The sequence below is a fragment of the Hypanus sabinus genome, chromosome 22 (assembly GCF_030144855.1).
Source record: "Hypanus sabinus isolate sHypSab1 chromosome 22, sHypSab1.hap1, whole genome shotgun sequence".
In the NCBI taxonomy this organism is placed as follows: Eukaryota; Metazoa; Chordata; class Chondrichthyes; order Myliobatiformes; family Dasyatidae; genus Hypanus; species Hypanus sabinus.
In genome coordinates this window covers 44,286,149-44,307,784 of record NC_082727.1, presented here as the reverse complement: position 1 = coordinate 44,307,784, position 21,636 = coordinate 44,286,149, and the positions used below count along the sequence as shown (strand labels likewise).

The window sequence follows — 21,636 nt, the reverse complement described above, 5'->3', positions numbered from 1 at the left end:
GCTGCAGAAAGCATTTACAAGCTGTGTACTTGCCAAAGGTGTTGTTACTAAGTACTGACCATGCAGGGTGCCCAAACTTTTGCTTCGGGCCCTTTTCCTTGTTTGTTATTTTGAAACTGTAAAAGATGAAAATAAAAAGTAATCTTACTTAAAATATTAAAAGAAATGTGCCATCTTTAACTTCATGTCTTTTGGAAATCAAGTCATCTTTTGCTTGCTTAGCTATTCACAGTAACAGAAATTTTGACCGGGGGTGCCCAGACTTCTGTATGTCTCTGTATGCTGCTGGTTAATGGGACATGCAGCTACGCTGAGTCTGGCACTTGTGCACTCAGTGCAATAGGTGGACATTTTCATTTTAAGGTTGGAGTCTGTAACTTGCATCTCCAGAGGTGCCTAACCGGAAGAAGTTTGAAGCTTTTCTCTGACAGGAGTTAAGTGAAACCCTGTCTCACTGCTCCTCCTCTGTGTGATCTCTGCTGCCCTCCAACTCTGTGACCATGTGCTCACCCAGACCTGCTACCACGGCCTACCACCTTGTACCTCTTCCACCCCCCCCTCCCCACCTTCTTACTCTGACTTGTAATCTCCTTCCTCCAGTCCCGATGAAGGGGCTCAGCCCGAAACGTGGACTGTTTACTCTTTTCCAGAGATGCTGCCTGGTCGGCTGAGTTCCTCCAGCATCCTGCAGATTTTCTCTTGTAAGTTATGATTGGTGTTTACTTTTAAATCAGGTTTCTCTTGTAAATGCAAACCTCATGCTAATTGGATAGGGCGAAGGAGAGAGGCCTTGAATGAGGTATCTGAAATCAATTGAGCAGAAATATTCTGTGCTATGAGATGCATCTACAGGTGCTGACCACTACTTCTTCCTGAAGCAATAGCCTGTGGATCAAAGTGAGTGCTAAAACACCATTACATAAAACTTGCAAACTTTTAAAAGATGTAACAATGGGCAAGTTTCATTTACAATATTTGTTTTACCTTGTTATGAGGTTTTCATTAACCATGGTCTAATTTACAGCATTCATTTATTTATTCCTCTCAAAATTCTCTATAACCGCATTATGATCAGCATTTTCTTGTTGTGGTTAAAATAAGAACAATTCTTGTTGTTATAAGATAAATATCTATGCATTACAGACTTTTTGTCTTGAAATAATATTTGATTCTGTTTGAACTAAGTTGTTTGCATTTAACACCTTATGACTATCAGTGAATCAGTTACCACTTTGAATGCCAATTACTCAGTGTGGTTATACATTTTTATCTCTGGGATCTACATTTCAGTTTGGTCTAGGATAATGATATGGGCATATTTTCTGGTATGTAAGGCATTTAGCAATCACGTATTATTTCCTGTGAATATGTACCTATGCAATCATTCAACATAAATTTGCATAAGATGAGGTGGAATCAAAAAGCTCGTGTGAGAAAAAAGAAAGTTGCCATGATCTAGTTGGAAATGGCAAGTGTGTTCCACTAGAATACTTGAATTTGTGTGGTTCCTTTAATACAGTAAGTTAGATGTGTTGCCAGCTCTTCCAAAACCCTCACTGGAATAAAAAGCAGAATTTGGCGCAGAGCTGCAGAAGGGGAGCCAAAACTGGCAAAAGTGACAAATTTGAAGGACTGCTATAAAGGAGAAATGAAAGGTAGAAGGACTTTTATGAGGAAGAGCATTCTGGAGTAAGGCAGTTGGAGGCGTTGTTAATGGACCTTTGAAAATTTAGGGTATACAAATAGCAGTGTCATAGAAATGAACGGATAGTCCTCAAAACTCTTCCTGTATATGATACCTCATTTTCACCTTATACAATGCTAATGCAGGGTAAAACATTTGGTGCGTGCTCTTTCTTCAGTGCTGATATTCTCCAACTCCCTCAGTGGCATCATGCACGATTAAACTTTAAGTTCGGAAATTCTGCTTCTGCCTCAGTGTTAGCCAATTATGCTGATAGAAAATAAATCTGCCCAAACAAATTTTTGTCATTCATTGGAGGTGACCTTATCAGTACATAGGCCCAATTGTAATTGATAATCATAAGAGATGAGCTTGTCATTTTTACTTATGATGAAGAATACTGCAATTCACTGAGTAATCAGGAAACCAGATGGAAATAGCTGTCACAATAAGTATGACATTTCTTTTTGTAAGATTCCATTAAGCTTGCTTGTACTCCTGCAGAGAAAAAGAAATTTCACTATTTCTGAATTTCTTTTTATTAAACTGGGATTATTTTGGAGCCTGACAGAGTCACAGAGTCAGCTCACCTTTTCTATTGAGGAATTGTGGGAATTGTTACTAAAAGCTCTTCCGAATCTTAACACACCAAGAGAAAATAGAACCTAATTACTTAAAGTAGAAGTACATTCCCCTTATATTGTTAACCCCAGTGAATCAGTTCTAACATAATCATCCCAGATTTGATACCCCCAGAAAACTGATGACAGTTGCTGTGCACAGTTGCTATGAGCATCAGTATTTGATCTATTTGAATTCAGATGAACTCATCAGCTTACTGTTGTTCACGGGGCTAATGAGTTCTGAATCAGAATCAGGTTTAATATCACCGGCATATTTTAACTTTGCAGCAACAGTTCAATGCAATACATAAGAATAATAGAAAAAACTTGTGAATTACACTAAGCATATATGTATTAAATAGTTAAATAAGTAGTGCAAAAATAGAAAAAGTAGTGATGAGGTGTTCGTGGGTTCAGTGTCTATTCAGAAATCGGATGCTTGAGGGAAAGGCTGTTCCTGAATCATTGAGTATGTGCCTTCATGCTTGTGTACTTCCTTCCTGATGGTAGCAATGAGAAAAGGGCATGTCCAGTGTGAGGCATCGCTCCTTGAAGATGTCCTGGATTACCTATGGAGGCTAGTGCCCATGATGGAGCTGACTAAGTTTACAACTCTGCAGCATTCATCCAGATTCAAGCATGTACAGCCAAACCTGGCTAATTGCATTTCTGATCAGGAAAGTGGTCACCATGGTGAATTGCATGAAAGTAGAGAGCAGAATGCACATTGTATTACCGTACAACTTTTACATTCTTGGTTCCTGCTCATTGTCTATCTGTTACAGTGATATATAACTTGAATGAACAACTTGGCTGTGTTAATACCATTGGCTCAGCTGAGTGAGAAGAGCCATCAACTTGATCAGTTTGAACAATAATCATTTTAAACTAGATGAAGGAAACAAATTCAAACACTTGTGTGTATGAAATGAATCACTAGAAAGGGAAAGCAGCTTCCAGCTGTAGGGATGATAAAGACTATGGGCAGGTCTGTTACATCTTGGTATGTCAGTCTGTATATTTCAACATTTATTCTTATAAATACAAACTATGCAGCTGGTGGACCTAAAACTTAACAAGATAACAAATAAAATGCTGAAGCTGCACAGAAGTAAAGGTTCTGGCAGTTGAGTGGAAAATAATGACAGGTTATTTTCATAAGAGTCTTATAACTACGTCATTATCTAAGTTGTCATTACATGCTTATCCCTCAAATGGAAATTGGCCTTAAGGTTGTTTGGCACAATCGTAATCTGAATTCTGAGCTAGATTTTACACAAGAGACTTCTTTAAAATTAAATTTCAGTTTGTTTTTTTATCAAGTTTAAACTGCCAGGTAGTGTGAGTTTTCATGTCAGGCAATTAGAAATTATCTGTATTATTGAATTTTATAATTAATCAGTTTTGACATTTTGCCAGCAATTTAATGAAACTTGGCTCTGGTGTGGGCAAAATAATCCGAATAAAATAGAACAATTGAAGTCGAGTGATGGTGATAACCTTGAGTTTTAATAGTTTAACGTTGCAAAGAACAAGGCATACAAATGTCCAAAAATGATTGAAGGCATGGAATTCTGTTAATTAATACAGCATGTTTTGACATAGTGAAAGGGAGGAACAAGAATATACAGCATATTTAGAATGCGCAACAAAGGAATGTAATTCAATACTACTGCAGTTTTAGCATGAAAGAAATGCTCCAAATCATTTCAGAGGAAAACTGGTGTAGTCACGGAACGAGAAGAGGGAAAGGCAGCCAAAAATTTGTTTAAACATATGGTATTGGGTCTGCAATTTCCCACCTTTATAAATAGTCAATAAAAGGGGGCACTGTTAATAAAATAAAAGTATTTTATTCCCTTTTGAATAAATATTCACAAGAGTGAAATTCTGGTACTGTTTTTTTCTCATTCCTCAATGCCAGTTTATAAACTGCCTTGGAGCCACAGGTGACCACAAGCAAGCTAATTTGTTTTTTTTAAATATAAGAGCTAAAATCTGATCACAGTAGAGAAATTGAATTTCATATAAAATAACTTCTGTGTTTGCTTAAAAACATCTGAAGATGTTAAAACCAGCATCTGTGAAATTGATAGCAACACAAATTGTTGGCTTTAATTGTTGGGTCAATCTAAGCTACAGTTAGTTTTAAACATGAATATTTTAAATGGCTGTAATTGTGGTTTCAAGTAGGAAATTCTTGTAATTGGGTAACAGGTTGGTGGTGTGAAATCAATTCTGTAACTGTAAAATAGGTTGTTTTGCTTACCTTACCAAGCAATGTGTGAGAAGCTCTGGAAGAATCCCATATCTCTGTCCTTGAGCATCTTCACATTTGTGTGTAGCATGGATATTACGGATACTATTAAATTGAAAGCTTTATACAATAAGTGGGACTTTTCTGTTAAAAGTAAATGCTGACATATTCCTTGTGAACATTTAAAACCTCAACAGTTTTTTGCATCATGTCGGGGTGGAGCGAGTACAGTCAGTGTAAGTAATATTTGGGTTAAGCTGGCCCTTGCATGCTTCAGCATGAAGGTACCTTCAAGAAAAACAGATCTATATGGATGCCAGACTATATACTGGATATATTTCTCACAATAAATTCTTCTTAATAGCATGAAAATGCAAACGTTCCTGCAAAAAAAAAACAATTTGCAAAGCTTAACCTACAAGTGAGGACCCTTAACAACACAGCTCTTTGTATTTCATCCATCTTGATAACTTTGAGAGCTCTGTTATTTTTAGATAAACAGAAGGATATTCTTGACATGGGGAGCTTCAACCTGTTATTTGCAACCTAAATAAACCATGAAGCTTTGTTACTATAGCAGTAACATAAACAGAACCTTTTATGGACGTGCAATTGTTCACATTAACTGCTCGGCTTAACATGATTTGGTTACCACAGACATAGAAAGCAAAAAATACAGATTGTGAATTTTGCAGAGAAAAATATAAAGCTTCCCATGCAACACACACAAAATGCTGGTGGAACGCAGCAGGCCAGGCAGCACCTATAGGAAGAAGTATAGTCGACGTTTCAAGCCGAGACCTTTCGTCATGCCTGCTGCATTCCACTAGCAGTTTGTGTGTGTGTTGCTTGAATTTCCAGGATCTGCAGATTTCCTTGTGTAAAGCTACCCATCATCTTCTTGATCCAAAATCATGAGTTACATATTATTTAGAAATGCTTTATGAAATAATCTTGAGTGGTTTGTGCTCTGTAGCCATCTTCTCTTATGTTTATCATAGGAGGAGCTATAAGTCTGCAGCACAACCATTGTACCACCCTCCAAATGGATGATAAAATTCTAGATTAGATTAGTTTATTGTTGAATACACCAGGGTGCAATGAAATTCCTTGCCTGTGTGAAGCTCACATAGTAAACAGTATACACAGCAATAATAAATGCAACAAAAGAAACAACTGCAAAGATAAAGAATAGTGTAAAGATCATAGTGCAAAGCTGAAGTAGTTCAAAAAATATTTGCACAACTACTTCTTGCTATGTAGAATTGAATCCTTCTGCAGGCTGCATCATCTGGAGATTGCAATTCATCGTTGAGGATATTTTATCTGAATGTAGTTCAGATGTAAATAGGATATTGTAGCAAACAGTTTGCATTGTTAAAAATGAATGTAATGTTCTTTGTAATGTTTCACTGCTAAGGCTAATGTAATGGCTTTTCTGTAATGTTAACTGCTGAGGTAATGGTTTCTCTGTAGCAGAAATGTTTGGGTTATGGCTGGAGATAATTATGCATGTTAGCCAGTCAGGTTTCTGGTACCCTGTCTGGTGATACAGGAAGCTGTTGGTTTTGGGGGCTTTTGCCAGAAAGGGGGAGAGAGGGATGAAGAGAGAAGACGTGAATAGAGAGATTCAGTAGGCCAGCAGATGGAGTGGACTCCAAGCGGGGGTCCGAAGGTTGGTGACGCTCAGAGGAGATCGAATGGTGAAAGGAAAACTACTGAGTGAGCTCCAACGATTGTGCACAGACTGTTTAATAAGACTGGCACCCTTTATCTTTTATATTCTATTTCTCTACGAACCACATAGTCAGAGTTATAAAGCTTAATCATTTAATCACATATTGTGTATGTTTGTTATTTCGGGGGACTGATTATTAACAGGAGACACATTGTGCAGCGTCTACCCAAACAAGATTTATTAAGTTTGGCCGGGCAGGCGTTTATCATCGCTGAAGTCAAGCCCCTAGGCGAAGTGTGTGTTACATGAATAACGATTTAGCCTCATTTGGTACATAATGGTATTTATTATTCCAAGCTTTGCCAGTTTGGTGAGGCTTTACTTCTTAAGTTTATTTAAATTTTTGTTTGCCATTCTCCCACCCTATTATTGGTGGTTTTTAAGGACACAGTGGGTAGAAAAGGTAAGGGGAAACCATTAGATGTGGTTTATATATGGTTTATAATATATTAAAAATATAATAAAATAATAATAAAAAAATATATTCAATGCAGTGTCATGCCACATGAGTTTTAATTGAAGGACATATGACAATGAGCTTCATGTTAGAGCTGGTGAGAGAATGGTAGAGCAAGGTTTTAGAGAACACCCGAGAAGTTTAGGGAGGGAACTCCAGAACATTAAGGTGAGTTTGCTGACGGCATCACTGCCAGATGTAGAGTTGGCCAGATTGAGAAAATACATGAGATCCAGTCTGAGTGAGTGCCAGCTGGAGGAGGTTAGAAATAAGTAGCTGTTCTTAAATTAAAATTGGTGAATAGAACTTGTTATGAGCCAGATAGTAGAATTTGAATATTTCAAAATTTGAAAAAACATGTAGGGTGGTAGGTTGACCAGAAAGGTATTGACATTGGTCAGGGGTTCACTGCTTAGGAAATAGAGTACAATATATAATAATTTGTGGACATTTATTCTCATCAAGTGCTGGACATCAAGTGCTAAGGGATTTAGGCAAGATAGTAAAATATAAGTTTGTACTTTAGAAGCAGAGTTTTAATTTCATTTTACCAGTAATGAAACATCTGATCTGTCCGCATATTCCTTCATCACAGTTGCCTGTCCTTAAGACACTCAGAGATTTAAAAACCAACCACAATGTCCCATTTGTACGTCACTTGCATGGGCAGACAGCCATAATTAAAGAATATGTGAATAGTCCACATCTACTGGTTCCCATTATAAACCATATATAAACCCCATCTAATGGTTCCCCCTTACCTCTTCTACCCACTGTGTCCTTGAAAGCCACCCATAGATTAGTTAAACATGAATTTCCATGATTGACTTTGCTTAGCCCTATTACTCTTCCTAAGACATTTAGTGATTACATTCTTCATTCCAGATGTCACTAATTGTCCTGTTACTAACATTATGCCAAGAAGTTGCAGTTCAAGACCCAATTCCAGATTGGCACCTTGATTTAGAAAATCAAAATTGTTGGAGTGTCATTGCTTGGAAAATCCATTGAAAATCCATCTTTTTCAAATAACTTCCCAGATTCCCAATATTTATTTCTCAGCTGAGATCATTAAAACTGATAAAGTAGCAGAAAATACTGGAAACACTGGGCAGCTCAGGTGGCATCTGAGCAAAAATAAACAGATTTAACAGTTCAAGTCGAAGACACTTCAGCAGAATAGATCTTTGATTGTCAATTATCAAAAAGTTTATCTGGATATTATCATATCACTGTTTATGGGACCTTGAGGGCATGAATTGGCTTCCATGTTTCTCTATACTGTGGCTGCAACTTCACTCCAATTTCACACTCCAAGGAAAGTCAATAAGAAAATAATTGAGGACTGCACGCCCGTGGTGAGGACTGAAAGCGATGGCCAATTGAGGCAGAAATTAGTTTATAAAATTGCTTTGACTTGGTGGACTGGACCATGTTCAGGGATTCATTTCAGATATGTATGAATGTGCCATGGGTATTACCAATTTCATCGCAACGTGTGGATGAGTGCGTGTCCTGTGAATATAATGGGCAGACACAAACCAGCATCAGGTATCGAGATACCAATGATTGCCAAAAATTGCAAAAAGGTTGTAAACTCAACCATGGGCACTAAACTCCCCAGCATCAAGCACATCTTCAAAAGCTGGTACATCAAGAAGTTTGGCATCCATTATTAAGGACCTTCACCATATAGGGCATGTCCTCTTCTCATCAGGGAGGAGATACATCCTAAACTCACGCACTCAGCAATTTAGGAACAGCTTTTTCTCCTGCACCGTCAGAACTTTGAACAGCACATGAAGCTACATCTCTATTTTGTTTTTATTTTGTATTACTTATTTTTTGTATTTCATATTGTAACTTATAGTAACTTTCTAATGTATTGTACTGCACTGAGGACGCAAAGCAACAAATTTCATGACCTTTGTCAGTGATAATAAACTTGATTCTGATTTTGATTCTCTAGCAGATACAGAAGGGGTCCTCAACTTCATCAAAGCAGGGATCAGCTGAGGCGAAAGATCAGCCATCATTTTGATGAATGGCAGAGAAGGTTCAAATGGCCAATTTCCTTCTCCTGTGCCCATTTATTATGTTCGCCCCCTTATAACTTAGTGGCTTGTGGAGAAAACATTAGTAGGTCAGCAGTTGTTCATTATTCTCCTTCGAAAATGGTGTTTGGGTGAAGTGGTTGGGCTTGTGAGTGGCAGAGGCAAAATATAGTCAGTAAAGATCAACGTTTGGTCACTTCTGAAATTTCCCACAAAATCATGGATTCACAGAAACTGTACAAATTCATATGTTACTGTAGGATCCCTGTGGGTATTAAATATTTAATGTAAATATTGAATAATTACTCAGGAAATGATTTCCTATTGTAATAGTAGCATTTCTAATTAGATGCATTTTAACTATGGTTATTACAGCTTTGACAGGGGAATGGTCGGAAAATAGGTCACTGCTGTGCGGACAAAGCTAAAGGCTTTTAAAAGAAAACCTGCCTCATTAGATTGCAGTAGGCATATGTTTTTTAAAATATATATAGGTAAATTCAGCTCTCCCTCTGAAAATAATTGAAATTTGGAACATGCACATATTTTAATGATGTTTCTCTATGGATTTTATGCCTTTCTTTATGGCTGATGGGAGTATTCGGAAATAGCTATTTGTACATTTGTGAGCAATTCTTAACTTCTAATGAACCAAACATTAGTTCAAAGTACACTGAAACTGCCAACTTTATTGTTTTCTCTCTTTAGTACTGGTACAAAATTCTGCCGAGGTGGACTTATGGAAGCTGGAGTACTACGATGTCAGTTATATTTTATTCTAAGGAACTATGCTAGTCTTGAATAATATTCTTATTGGAGAACCTCAATTAGCAATGCCTTTAGTAACAGTGGAGCGCACATATATAGATGGGCATAGACAAAGATATGCACAGACAATTGTCGTAAAAAAGGTAGCAATTGTTCTGATTAACTTTCTCATTAATCAACCCCTCTGTCTCTTCCCCTGCTTGGAAATCATTCTGCCCAGGTACTGTGAGAACATGTCAAAAAAGTAGAAAAGCTTGTGAAGTCCACATTTAATATTTGATTTGTTCTTTTAATTCATGGCTTGCCTTCTGATTAACATAAGATCAAATAGTGCAACTGGATCATAGCAGGAGATGCGGAGGAGCTCTCAATGGCCTCAGAGAACCATCATCATTTTGGTTTAGTGCTCAGTATACCCATCTCACAACCATGCAGTGTTAATGTGTTGTTTATTAGTGTTTGTTAAGCTGAGGACATTTCACAGGTATAAGTGTAAGACTGGGGCCTCACCAATCATTGGCTTGAGGGAAGAATTAGAAAATGCAGAAACTATTCAGAAGATCAGACGGCAGCTGAGATGAGTGACCCAGGGTTGACACGAGTAAATCTGCAGATACTGGAAATAAATAAAAACACAAAATGCTGGCAGAACTCAGCAGGCCAGATAGCATCTATGGGAGGAGGTAGTGACGACGTTTCAGGCCGAAACCCTTCATCAGGAGTATAAAATATCAACCCAGGGTTGATATTTTATGTCAATGAACTTTGAAAATTCTCAGAAAAAGATGACAGTAGATAAGATCCATTGAACTTTTCCAACTGTGATGTAATGCCATAAAACTGAAATAGTGAATTGTTTCTCCCACCGCCGATGATATGACTGGAGAATGTTTCCAGCATTTTCAGGTGTGTGACATCTGCAGGATTTTTGTGTTTGTACAGCGCAATGCAAAACGTCTATGAAGCTGGAGTGTCTGAGGCTTTTGCACAGTATTGTGTTTGTCAACGTGGAGCGGAGAGCGAGTTTGTAAATCCGGTGGGAGCAAAGGATGTTGGGAATGGTGAGGTGGAGCACCACAGGAGGGATGTGGGACAGGTGGCAGAGAAGGAGTGTCAGGGGTGGGGTGGGGTGGGGTGGCATGGGTGCAGACACACACAGCCCTGAGAGACCACTACAGAGTGTTTCTCTGGTGCTTCCCACTCCCTCCCCTCTCCCTTCGCCTATTCCCACCCATGATTCCCTTCTCCTTGCCCCCTTCCCACTCTCTGTCTACAATAGGGATCAAAATCAGAATCAGGTTAATCATCACTCACATATGTCATAAAATTTGCTTTTTTTTCAGCAGTACAGTGCAATGCATAAAATTACTATGGTACTGAGCAAAAGTTTTTGGCACTCGAGTTTTATACATGTGCCTAAGATTTTTACACATTTCTGTATGTGTAAATATAAGTTGGCAAAATTGCAGGTAATCCTTTGTGCAATGGATTTGCAAAGTGCAGAATCACCCAATTTTATTATTTCCATATGCTTTTTCCCACTGAATTGAGGTCAAGTATAGTTTGCATCAAGAATGAATCATGATGAGTCTTAAACTGGGAACAAGAGAGTTCCTCAACCGTTTACTGACAACCTCTTTAATATGACCTAATTAGATTTGAAATGGATTCATGTGGGGAATTTGCATTCACACATTTGCAAAAACATGTTTTTCCTAGATTATATGACAGCTGTCTGTTCATTCTCCTCCTCCTCATACTGAAGACATTATGCCCAAATGGCACATTTCTGGGGTTCTGCCATTGTACAATATGGATTAATAACATTTAATAATTGTGGTGAACTATGTGCCTGACGGGACACGCCCCTGCTGACTGCTCCTGTGGCTCCTCCCACAGGCCCCTGTATAAAGGAGGTCTGAGGCCTGACGCTCGGCCTCAGTCTCCAGGACATTGTATGATAGACACTCAAACCTGGTTCCTTCTTCCAGTCAATAAAAGCCGATATCTCGCCTTACGTCTCAGTGTGAGTTATTGATGGTGCATCAATAATACTATAATTGGTTAAGATTAAGATAAAAGGAAGACCAAGGAGTCAATGACAATTGTAGTTGTCAGTGTGTCAGTCAGCAGGTCATGGCATTTTCGGTGGTTATCCTTAATGGTAAAAATCATCTTACTTCCCAGTTCTGATTGGCTGCCTGCATTTTTCTAGCATTTGCTGTTTGGTTGACAGATTACTTTTTTCCCCTTCTATTTTCCTTTTGTATGATTCCAGACTCGATACCGCCATTGCTAAACTTAAGATCCGGTTACAATATCAAGAGGTTCAGTGAAATAACAATGTCTTAAAGACAAGTTTAAAATGCTGGATATGCCCAGATGAAAAATAGTCTGTTTAAAAATAGTGCACAAAATTTTAGAGGTTTAATATGTTTTAGATAGCTTAATTAGCAACTGCTGTAACCACTTCAATACCAGTCAAAAGCTTCTGTCATCAATGTGCAATGTTAGGGACTGTGATATGTAATACTGTAATTTTCTCAGCATAGGCTGTAATTTTGATACACCTTGAGTGGGAGATACTACCATTTTCAGCAATCTTTCTTGTTCAGCCAAGTTCACATCTTCCTACCCATACTTTTGGGTGTCAATTCTTTGAAGTAAAACCCAGAAATGCTGCAGTATTCATTCATTTCCAAATGTTCTCTTCAGTTCTGTGGAACTCAGCAGTGTATTTGGAATTGTAAACTGACATCTTTTGTTATTTTCACGAGCAAGAGTATAAAGCGATTTCTATTTTGTTCTGTACAGCCCTAAAGATGTGTAATTCCATTTTGGTAATCAGCATTCTCAGTTTGTTTATAGCCAACAAAAATAAATGAAAACTTTATGCGGAACCCTTTTTTATGTAGTCCTCAAAAGGCAGTGAGTGTACAACTTTCCGGACAGGTTGTTTACTTTCCTTTCATCTTTTGTGTTTTACAGCCTGAAAACCTACAGAAGAATTGGCTTCGGGAATTTTATCAGGTAGGAATGTTTGTAAAAAGTATTGGAGACTTCTTCCCCTCTCACTGCAAACAAAATCAATGAAAATTGAAGACAACACTGCGAAATGCTATGAAGAATATTGGTGACATGTCTGATCATTTGAATATAACATGTTTTGAAAGGAGATGAAAATGTGTTTTAACTAAGAACTCGTCATATTGCTATTCCATTGCCTGGTAATGATAATTCTTTTTATGGATTACTGACATTCAGATTTTATGTTTCAAACTGACTGTCGTGTCATTAAGATGAAATAAACTCCTAAAAGGGCAATCCTGGCTGGAAATGTTCACCTCTGTTTCATAAAACTTCTGTTATTTTTATAATTATGCACTGACTGACAAAACCTGTTTAGTGTCCCAGCTAATTCCAGCACTCCTGGAATTTACCAGTGAAGATTGATGTGCTTAATTTGACACGTTCATTGTTTTGAAGCACTTAATTGGGCTTGCATGTAAGACACTTGTTCCCTAGTGTCTTAGCCAGTTTCTCTATTTATTGTCTGATTGTCTTTGACATACTGGGTGATAAACTGATCACTCCATTGCACTGTATCTGTGGAGATTAACCAAAAATGGATGGATCATGCAAGATGCTAAGAAACTATAGTAGTCGTACGTTTGAAATCCTGCATTAATTCAAATAGAAAATACTCTGGGTTTCATGGATTTACTTACTTCTCAATCCATTTGGACAGGTTCTTTATCTTCCTGGAGATCTATTGTTACACTTTTATTTCCTTTGTTCTGCCATTATGTCCTACATTTTATTCAGTGCCAGGAGAGACTTTTCGACCACTGACTATAAAGAGTCAATGACTCAAGTGTAAACATTTTGTTGTTTGAGTTAGTATATTGAAATTTAAGGAAGAGTATGTGGTTGTTATCAGGGACAACAGAACACATAAATAGATGCAACATTAACAATGCTGAGTACATGCTGTTTTCAACAGACAAGCTTGACACATTGCATGCCCTATGTGTATAAATAGAGGAGCTTTACCTTACCGAGAGAAGAATATAACAAACATACCAAAGTTGCTGATAAAGTGGAATAATCCACTGGAGAGTAATGTCAAAGTTGATATGACAAAGAAAATATCACTTTTTTTCAACTGTGTTGGATTTTTGGGTTATTCTTGGCGGGTGTTATCGACAGCAGTTGAAGTTTAAATCGTGAATGCAGTCTGCCAAGTCCTTATTTGGCTTTAAAGTTAGCACTTGCCTAATTCTGTATGATGAATCTTATCTCATACACTGGATAATGTACCCAGCAACATAAAGAAGCCTTTTTATTACACCACACAGCAGATGAAATAACTGCCATATATGGCTTGTTTTTGTTTTAATGAAAAATAAATTATACAACATTTCTCTAAAAGAATTTTCGGTGCAAATATATTTTAGCTAGCAGGTTAAATGTTCCAGTAACGAAGATAAAATAGACATTAAGTCATGTTTATCTTAACCTTTCTGTGAATGTTAATCACTGTTTCATGCTAATAAGAGCTATAGGTTTGGTTGGATGGTGAAATGTTTTGAAGACTGAGACAGAAAGCCACAGTGGGATGAAACTTTGCCATTGTCTGAAAGTAAAGCACTGCAGATGTAGGAAAGCTGGAATAAAACAAAAAAGCACAGGTTTTATTTCAACTGCTAAAGTAGCATCTGTGGAGGGAGAAACAGAGTTAATATTTGAGGCCAGTGATTTTTCATTCAAGGTGAGGACAAATCAGTTTTTAAAAGTTTTAATGTATGATGAAAGTGGAGTGGGGCAGAGAGAATGAATGAATAGGAGTGTGTTTGGTTGGGAGGGAGAAGTGATTGCCTGCAGAAGCTATAATGGTAAATTGGTTTGTTACTATCATACATACAGAGGTATAAAGAAAAAAATTGTCTTGCCTACTGTTCATGTAGATCAATTTATTACAACAGTGCCTTGAGGTAGCTCAAAGGCAAACAATAACAATGCACAGTAAAGTATTATAGTAACAGAAAATGTGCAATGCAGGAAGACAGTAAGGTATAGGTCATAACAATGTAGATTGTGAAGTTAAAAGTCTTTCTTAACATAGTAAGGAACTGTTCAATAGTCTTGTAACAGTGGGGTTAGAAACTGTCTTTGAGCCTAGTGGTAGGTGCTTTCAGACATTTGTACCTTTTGCCTAATGGGAGATGAGAGAAGAGAGCAGGTCCAGTGTAGGTGGGGTCAGTGAGAAATGTAGGTTTAGTCCATGGGGGAGGAGGATAATGCCAGTTTCTGTGATGTGCTGAATTGGGTCCACTATTCTGTACAGTTTCTAGTAGTCATGGGCAGAGCAGTTGCTATACCAAACCATCTGCATGCTGATAGGATGCCTTCTGTGGTACATCAAAAAAAATTGGTGAGGGTAAAAGAGGACACGAGGAATTTCGTTAGCCACCTGAGGCACTGATGAGCTTTATTGCCCATGGCATCAACGTGATTAGACCAGGGCAGACTATTGTTAATGTTCACTTGCAGGAACTTGAATGTGTCAACCCATCAACCTCAGCACTGTTGATGTAGACAGGAGCATGTACCTGAAGTCACTGACCAGCTCACTTATTTTGCTGACATTGAACAAAAGGGTGTTGTCATGACACCATGTCAGGAGGCTCCCTTATCTCCTTCCTGTACTCTGACTCATTGTCATTTAAGATAAAGCCCACCATGGCGATATCATCTGCAAACTTGTAGATGGAATCAGAGCATATTTTGAACACATAGTTGTAAGTGTATAAGGAGCAGAGTAGGGGGCTGAGGATATAGCCTTGTGAGGATAACCAAGGCAGAGGTGTTTCTTTTGATCTTTACTGATTGTGATCTGTTAGGAAGTCAAGGATCCAGTTGCAAAGGGAGGTGATGAGTCCTAAGTCCAGGAGTTTGGAAATGGGTCTGATTGTGGATAATAAGAAATAGTCTACTGTAAGTGCATTTACTGTCAAGGTGCTCCATTGATGACCGTAGATCCAGGGAGATGGCATCAGCTGTGGACCTCTTTTGGCAGTAGGGGTGTTGCAGTGGGCAAGAAGGTTAATACATACCATCACCAGAGAATCATAAAAAACAACAGTTATCATTCCCATGGAGGTGTAATATAATCTGAAAATGCCAGAAAAAGAACTGTTAGAAATATAAGATCTAAAAGTTTGTGTTGCTAATAATCTGAAGGTGCTCTAGATTCAACACTGAATTCTACAATTCACACTTCGAGCTTCTGCAGTTTGTATTTCCAGCTTTCACTGTCTTTTTGCCACCAGTATTGAAGGGTAGTTGATTGCTAGGCACAGAGTTCAAGTTCAAGTTTAATTATCATTCAACCATACATAAGTATAGCCAAACAAAATAGCTTTCCTACAGGGCCAAGGTGCAAAACACATTACCAACAGCACATAGCACAACCAGCACTTACTAAGGAATTGGATTTCATTAGTTTCAATGCATGATACAATTGCTGAATTGTGCTAAGATTCAATCACTTCTCTCATAAGAAAAATTGAGAAATTGGCTATAACAAGATTTGAAACAACATTTGGGAGCTTTACAACCTGAAAGTTGTGCTATCAAGGAATCTTCAGTGGGGGAAGCAGAAACCCATTCCTATCAACAACTTTTCTCTCCAACAGTGCGCTGTGGAAGGTCATTCGATCTTAATGGACCCATCCCTATAGCATACAGAGCAGCTGAATAGTTGTTGGCCTTGGAAGTGTGGGAGACAGAACAGTCATGAATGTGTATGTCTGCCTAATGCCTGGGTGCTATGAGTAATCTAAGGTCACAGCAAGGTGTGAGCTTAACAGTGAGACAAATGAAATACTGATGCATTAAATTACATGGCAGCAAACAACTGGGGATGAGAAAGAAAAATGACTTGGAAAATAATTAGTGAATTTTGCAGTCTAGCTGATACTTAGGTCAATGAATTGATGTCATAAGGGGACTTTAATTTGTGTTGCATTTCAGCATAGTGTGGTCTTTATATTTTTCTCAAATGTTTGATAAAGGCAGTTAGTTGAACTTTAAATCTCTAATTTACATCATTTTGGAAAAAATGGACATTGTAGTGACATTTAATAGGAGCATGACTGAAATAAGGTTAAAGTCAGATGTGCTAATGTGAATAGAGCATGGAAATGTCTGATCCATATGAATATTACTTCACCTGAAAGTCAGTAGATATTGTAAATACGTTTTCCAAACAGCAGGCAATTACAGAAAAACTTTCATTCGTGGAGTAATTTATAGTATATGTATTGCACTGTACTGCTATTGTAAAACAAATTTCACAATATATATCAGTGATAATAAACCTGATTCTGACGAATGGACAGGACAAATGTACACAATATAAATTCAATATTCCCTCAGATGGTGATACTTTCATTTCTAAATGGACTACTTTTGAGTATTTCCCCATGCTCCGAGGTCATTGAGGAGAGTTTAAACTAGTTATGGCAGGCGAATGGGAAGCAGGGTGATAGGTCAGAGGATGGGACAGTTGGTGTAAAGGTGGATATAGTGTGTAGAGAGACTCTGAGGAAGGATAGGCTCAAATGAGGTCTAGCCAAAATTCCAAAGTTCAAAGTAAAATTTATTTTCAGTTTACATACTATACATGTCACCACATACAGCCCTGAAATTCTTTTATCTGCTGGCATACTTAACAAATCTATAGAGCTGTAAACAGTAAACAAACTGTGCAAATGTAGGTAATAAATTAATAGCAATAAATAATGAGCATGAAATAACAAGATAAGTGAGTGTAGATATCCCCTTTTGTTCAAGAGCCTGGTGGTTGAGGGGTAGAAACGGTTTTTGAACTAGGTGGAGCGAGTCCAGCATCACCTGTACCTTCTACTTGATGGCAGCAGTGAGAAAAGAGCATGGACTGGGTGGTGAGGATCTTTGATAATGGATACTGCCTTTTTGCGGCAATGTTTTATAAAGCTACAACGTGACTTCCTCACTCCTATACTCAATGCCCAAACCAATGAAATTTACCTGTGTGGCTATTTTAATGGAGCAATGGACTTAGATCCTAAGATTCCTCTGTACATCAGTGTTGTTAAAGGTCCTGCCATTAACTGTATACTTTCCCCTTACACTTGACTTCCCAATGTCAATACCTCTTACCTGCTTAGATAAAATTGCATTTCTATTTCTCCACCCATATCTGTAACTGATCCATATTCTGCTGTATTTGTTGACAACCCTCTACACTGTTGACAACTCCTCCAATCCTTGTGTCATCTTCAAACCTTCTAACGTATCCATCTATATTTGCATACGTCGTTTATATATCTCACAAAAAACAGGCCCCAGCACTTAACCCAGCTAAACACCACTAGTCACTAACCTTCAGCCAAAGTAACACCCTTCCACCGCTATCCTCTGACTTAAATGGGAGTCTTCTCAATTTCCTTCTTGTACATCTAGATTGGCTATCTTTTTGTGGATAGTCTCTAGATATGCTCTTTCCTATTAGAAAAAGAAATCATAAGCCAAAGTGTTCAAAGCGAGTGAGGGGTACACTGCATTATTTTTTTGTTGGTTTTCTGAAAAAAAATGGTGAGTGTAAAAGAGGACCTGACAAATTTCTTTAGCCTCCTGAGGCACTGGTGAGCATTTTTGCCCATGGTGTCAACATGATAGAACCAGGACAGACTGTTGCTAATATTCACTCATAGGAACCTGAAGATATCAACTCTCTTGACCACAGCACCACCAATGTAAACAGGAGCATGTACTCCGCCACTGTCCTGAAGTCAATGACCAGCTCATTTGTTTTGCTTGCATTGAGTTATGTAAATGTCTTGCAGATGGATGAGTTAGTAAGTTTGTAGAACCAGAATCAGGATTAGGTTTAATATCACTGGTATATGTCATGAAACTTGTTGGTTTATGGTAGCAGTACATGGCAAAAAATCTATAAATTACAAAAAGAAATATATATAAAAATTAAATTAAGGCGTGCAAAAATTATGATTGCTCTGTCAGGTTATTTGCTAGAGTACCCTGGAAATGAAGCTCTAATTGTAGAATTCCAAGGCAATGCTGGGGAGTTGGCAAATATGCTTAGTGGCCTGCTCTGTGATTCAGTTCATATAACAAAATGCTCACAGTTGCAACATTCTAGTTCCAGATAGAGTTTCGTTGATAGAATGCAATGAAAAATCTTAAGATAAGGCAGGAAATGCTAATTTTAACTTAAAAGCCAAAGTATTGGACTAATCTGAGCCTACGAGCCTCATAGGCCTGGTTTGGCCCTTCCTTTAATGTATTTGTTGATTTTTGTAAAAGCAGACCTCACACTAATTTGACCCAGGAGTCTATGGATGCTGGAATCTGGAGGAAAGAACAAACTGCTGGAAGAACTCAGTGGATTAAGCAGCATTTGTGGAGGGAAAGAAATTGTTGATGTTTCTGGTCAAGATCCTGCATCTGGGTTGAAAGGGAAGAGGGATTATAACCGGTATAAAGAGAAGTGGGGGAGGCAGGGTCTGGTAGGTAAAAGGCAGACGTCATCTATCTGTCTCCCAACTGCACCCCTCCCTTCCTTTCCCTAGATCCTCTACCAATCATCCCACACCCCACTATTGACCTTTAGCAATCCTCTTCCCCCCTCTCTTTAAGCTAGTTATTGTCCCTCTTCCTTTCAGCCCTGATGCAGGAATTTGACCCAAAATATATACTATTCCTCCTTCCTCCCCCTACCCCACAGATGCTGTTTAACTCTTGACTTGTACTAGCAGTTTATTTTTTTCCCAACACAAATATGCAGAATTGTGTATGCACACAGGAGATTCTCTCTGGAATCTACTCCAGTGGATGGCCAAGATTAATATAGTCCTGTGTTTGTCCAAGTCACACACTTCACTCAAGAACAGCTGAAATAAGTTTTGTTTTGCTGTCTGTACTTTAGTTCTATATTTATTTAATTTCTGTGGTACCACTCTGAAAACTGAGATAGATAAGGAAAGAAAGTTGGGTTCTTTCATAAAATTGCCATTGTGTTTTCTTTCAGTTAACTTTCAGTTAACCTGCATTCCAGTATTTGGTGTCTTTGACACCTCTTGCCTGCTCATCTCTTGAAGTGATGTGACATGAAAGTTTAAAGAATTAATGGAAATATTTCCCATATAAAGCCTCTCAAGCTATTGAGAGTGAGTTAATTATCTAGATAAAATTTATTGTCTCCCTCCTATCCCCCAAAGCATGGGCAATTTGCTGATTCAGTGCACAATAAAGATGAAAATCTAATTCCCAATATGGATTCTAATTTCAGTGAACTCTGTTATATAGCATGGATGTTTGGTACTGAAATGCAGGCCAGCTAGAGTCAGATTCATTCGGCAGTCATCATTTTCCACTGCTTTATCTAAACACACTATAATATCTTAACTTTGGTTCATTCAACTTCCTTCTTTTTTGAGGTAGTTCCTACCCTAATTTTCAAAGCACTGAGGATATTTAATGTGGCCTAACATTCAGCTCAATTTTGCACCAATAAATTAGAGTGCACATTATCATTGTACTCTGTGCCATTTTATTAGTAGGAGTCAGAAGAAAATTAGATGGTTGTTATTTGATTCATAGCTCCACTACCCCTGTGCCATGTTTCAGGCCAGTAATGACAAAGTGTGTTCATGTGAGAAGCTGGCTTCGAGTGACCGGAAACATTCACCATTTCACCCTCTACAGGTGCTTACGCAATGTGCACTTCCATTATTTCCTGTTTATCATTTCTGATTTCTAGCTTGCAGCTTTTGCTTTCACAGAATAGGTTTCGTTACTCATCTTTGCAAATCTTGGCAGTACAATATCCCCGCTCTTCCTGACCAATGTTAACTTGTGGTTGGACGACACCTGGTCAACGTTGAATTTACCATTGGCTGCCAGGTCCTGATCTTTGTAGTTCCTTTCCAAAATCTTTTTGCTTTTGCCCTTTAAAGTGCTTCTTGGTGGGTTAGCATTAATATTTGTTTGATACAGTTCATATGAATCACCTTGAGGTATTTTGCCAATTAAGGGTACTTTAGCGGTGTGCTCCACACAGTGCTGGAATAACGACATGCAGACGGTGAGTTGCAGTTGCGTTAAAGCCTTATTCAAACTTCACGGCCTCGCTTTTAAGCCTTCCCGTTTCTGCCCTCCCTGGGCAGGAATGCTGTAGGGGCCGCATATTTACAGTCCCTTCCTGCGCGCGGGCTTTTCCCCTTGCTGGTGAAGAAGGCCTGGCACCCTTTTGGGGGCCGGCCTCCCTGCTGGCGCGCACCGTTTTTGTGAGCCGGTTCGAGTGCACTGGAAAGTGGGTCGCCACAGTACCATAAAATTAGAAACTGTTAGTCAAATGCTGTTAAAATCCTCATTTGAATATTTCAGATTTGAGCTGCGCATGAAGTTAAAAGCAGTTCCAGTAAAGCTGATTCTGCCGGATAGGCTGCAGAGAGAATCTAACATCAATGTGTTAAACCTCTGTCATCTACACTGATTTTTTTTCTGTACTTGTATTTATTATTTTCTGTTTTTCCACGGGGTTATTGTGATGGCATTCTTTAACTGTGCCAAACTACTGCTAGATTTGGCATAAAACATAAAATCAATGTTGTAGCATTAATAGCCATATCCGAGCCAAGGAGAATAGCAACCTTTACTTATTGGTATTAATAACAACAGGATTATAATGCAGGTTATATTTATTGTCCATTACCCTGACACTGGATGAAGATGTTAGTATAATAACATATACTAACATCTCTTATGGTCTTATTTACAATCTGGTGAAAAATATTTCTGATTCAATCTGGCAGATTTTCTTGCCTGTTGAAAATGATGCAACTTATTTTGCAATTGAACCTCTCATATCCTCCACTAGGTGCACCCCCCCCCCCCCCCAACCCTTTGGCTCCTGTAGAACATCTGCTTCCTGTCAATGGCAAAGAAAAACTTTGGCATCACGTTGCAAGAAACAATCAGCTGGAGG

The 21,636-nt window shown here is 38.3% G+C and overlaps 1 protein-coding gene across 1 annotated transcript in view; it reads left to right on the top strand.

Moving 5' to 3' along the window:
- LOC132379570 (inositol polyphosphate-5-phosphatase A) overlaps positions 1–21,636 on the top strand; it is a 480,579-nt gene that overhangs the window by 160,922 nt on the left and 298,021 nt on the right. Inside the window, exon 2 of the mRNA XM_059947633.1 lies at positions 12,570–12,611. Within this exon, the coding sequence (XP_059803616.1) occupies positions 12,570–12,611 (42 nt within the window). The remainder of the gene's footprint in view (positions 1–12,569; positions 12,612–21,636) is intronic.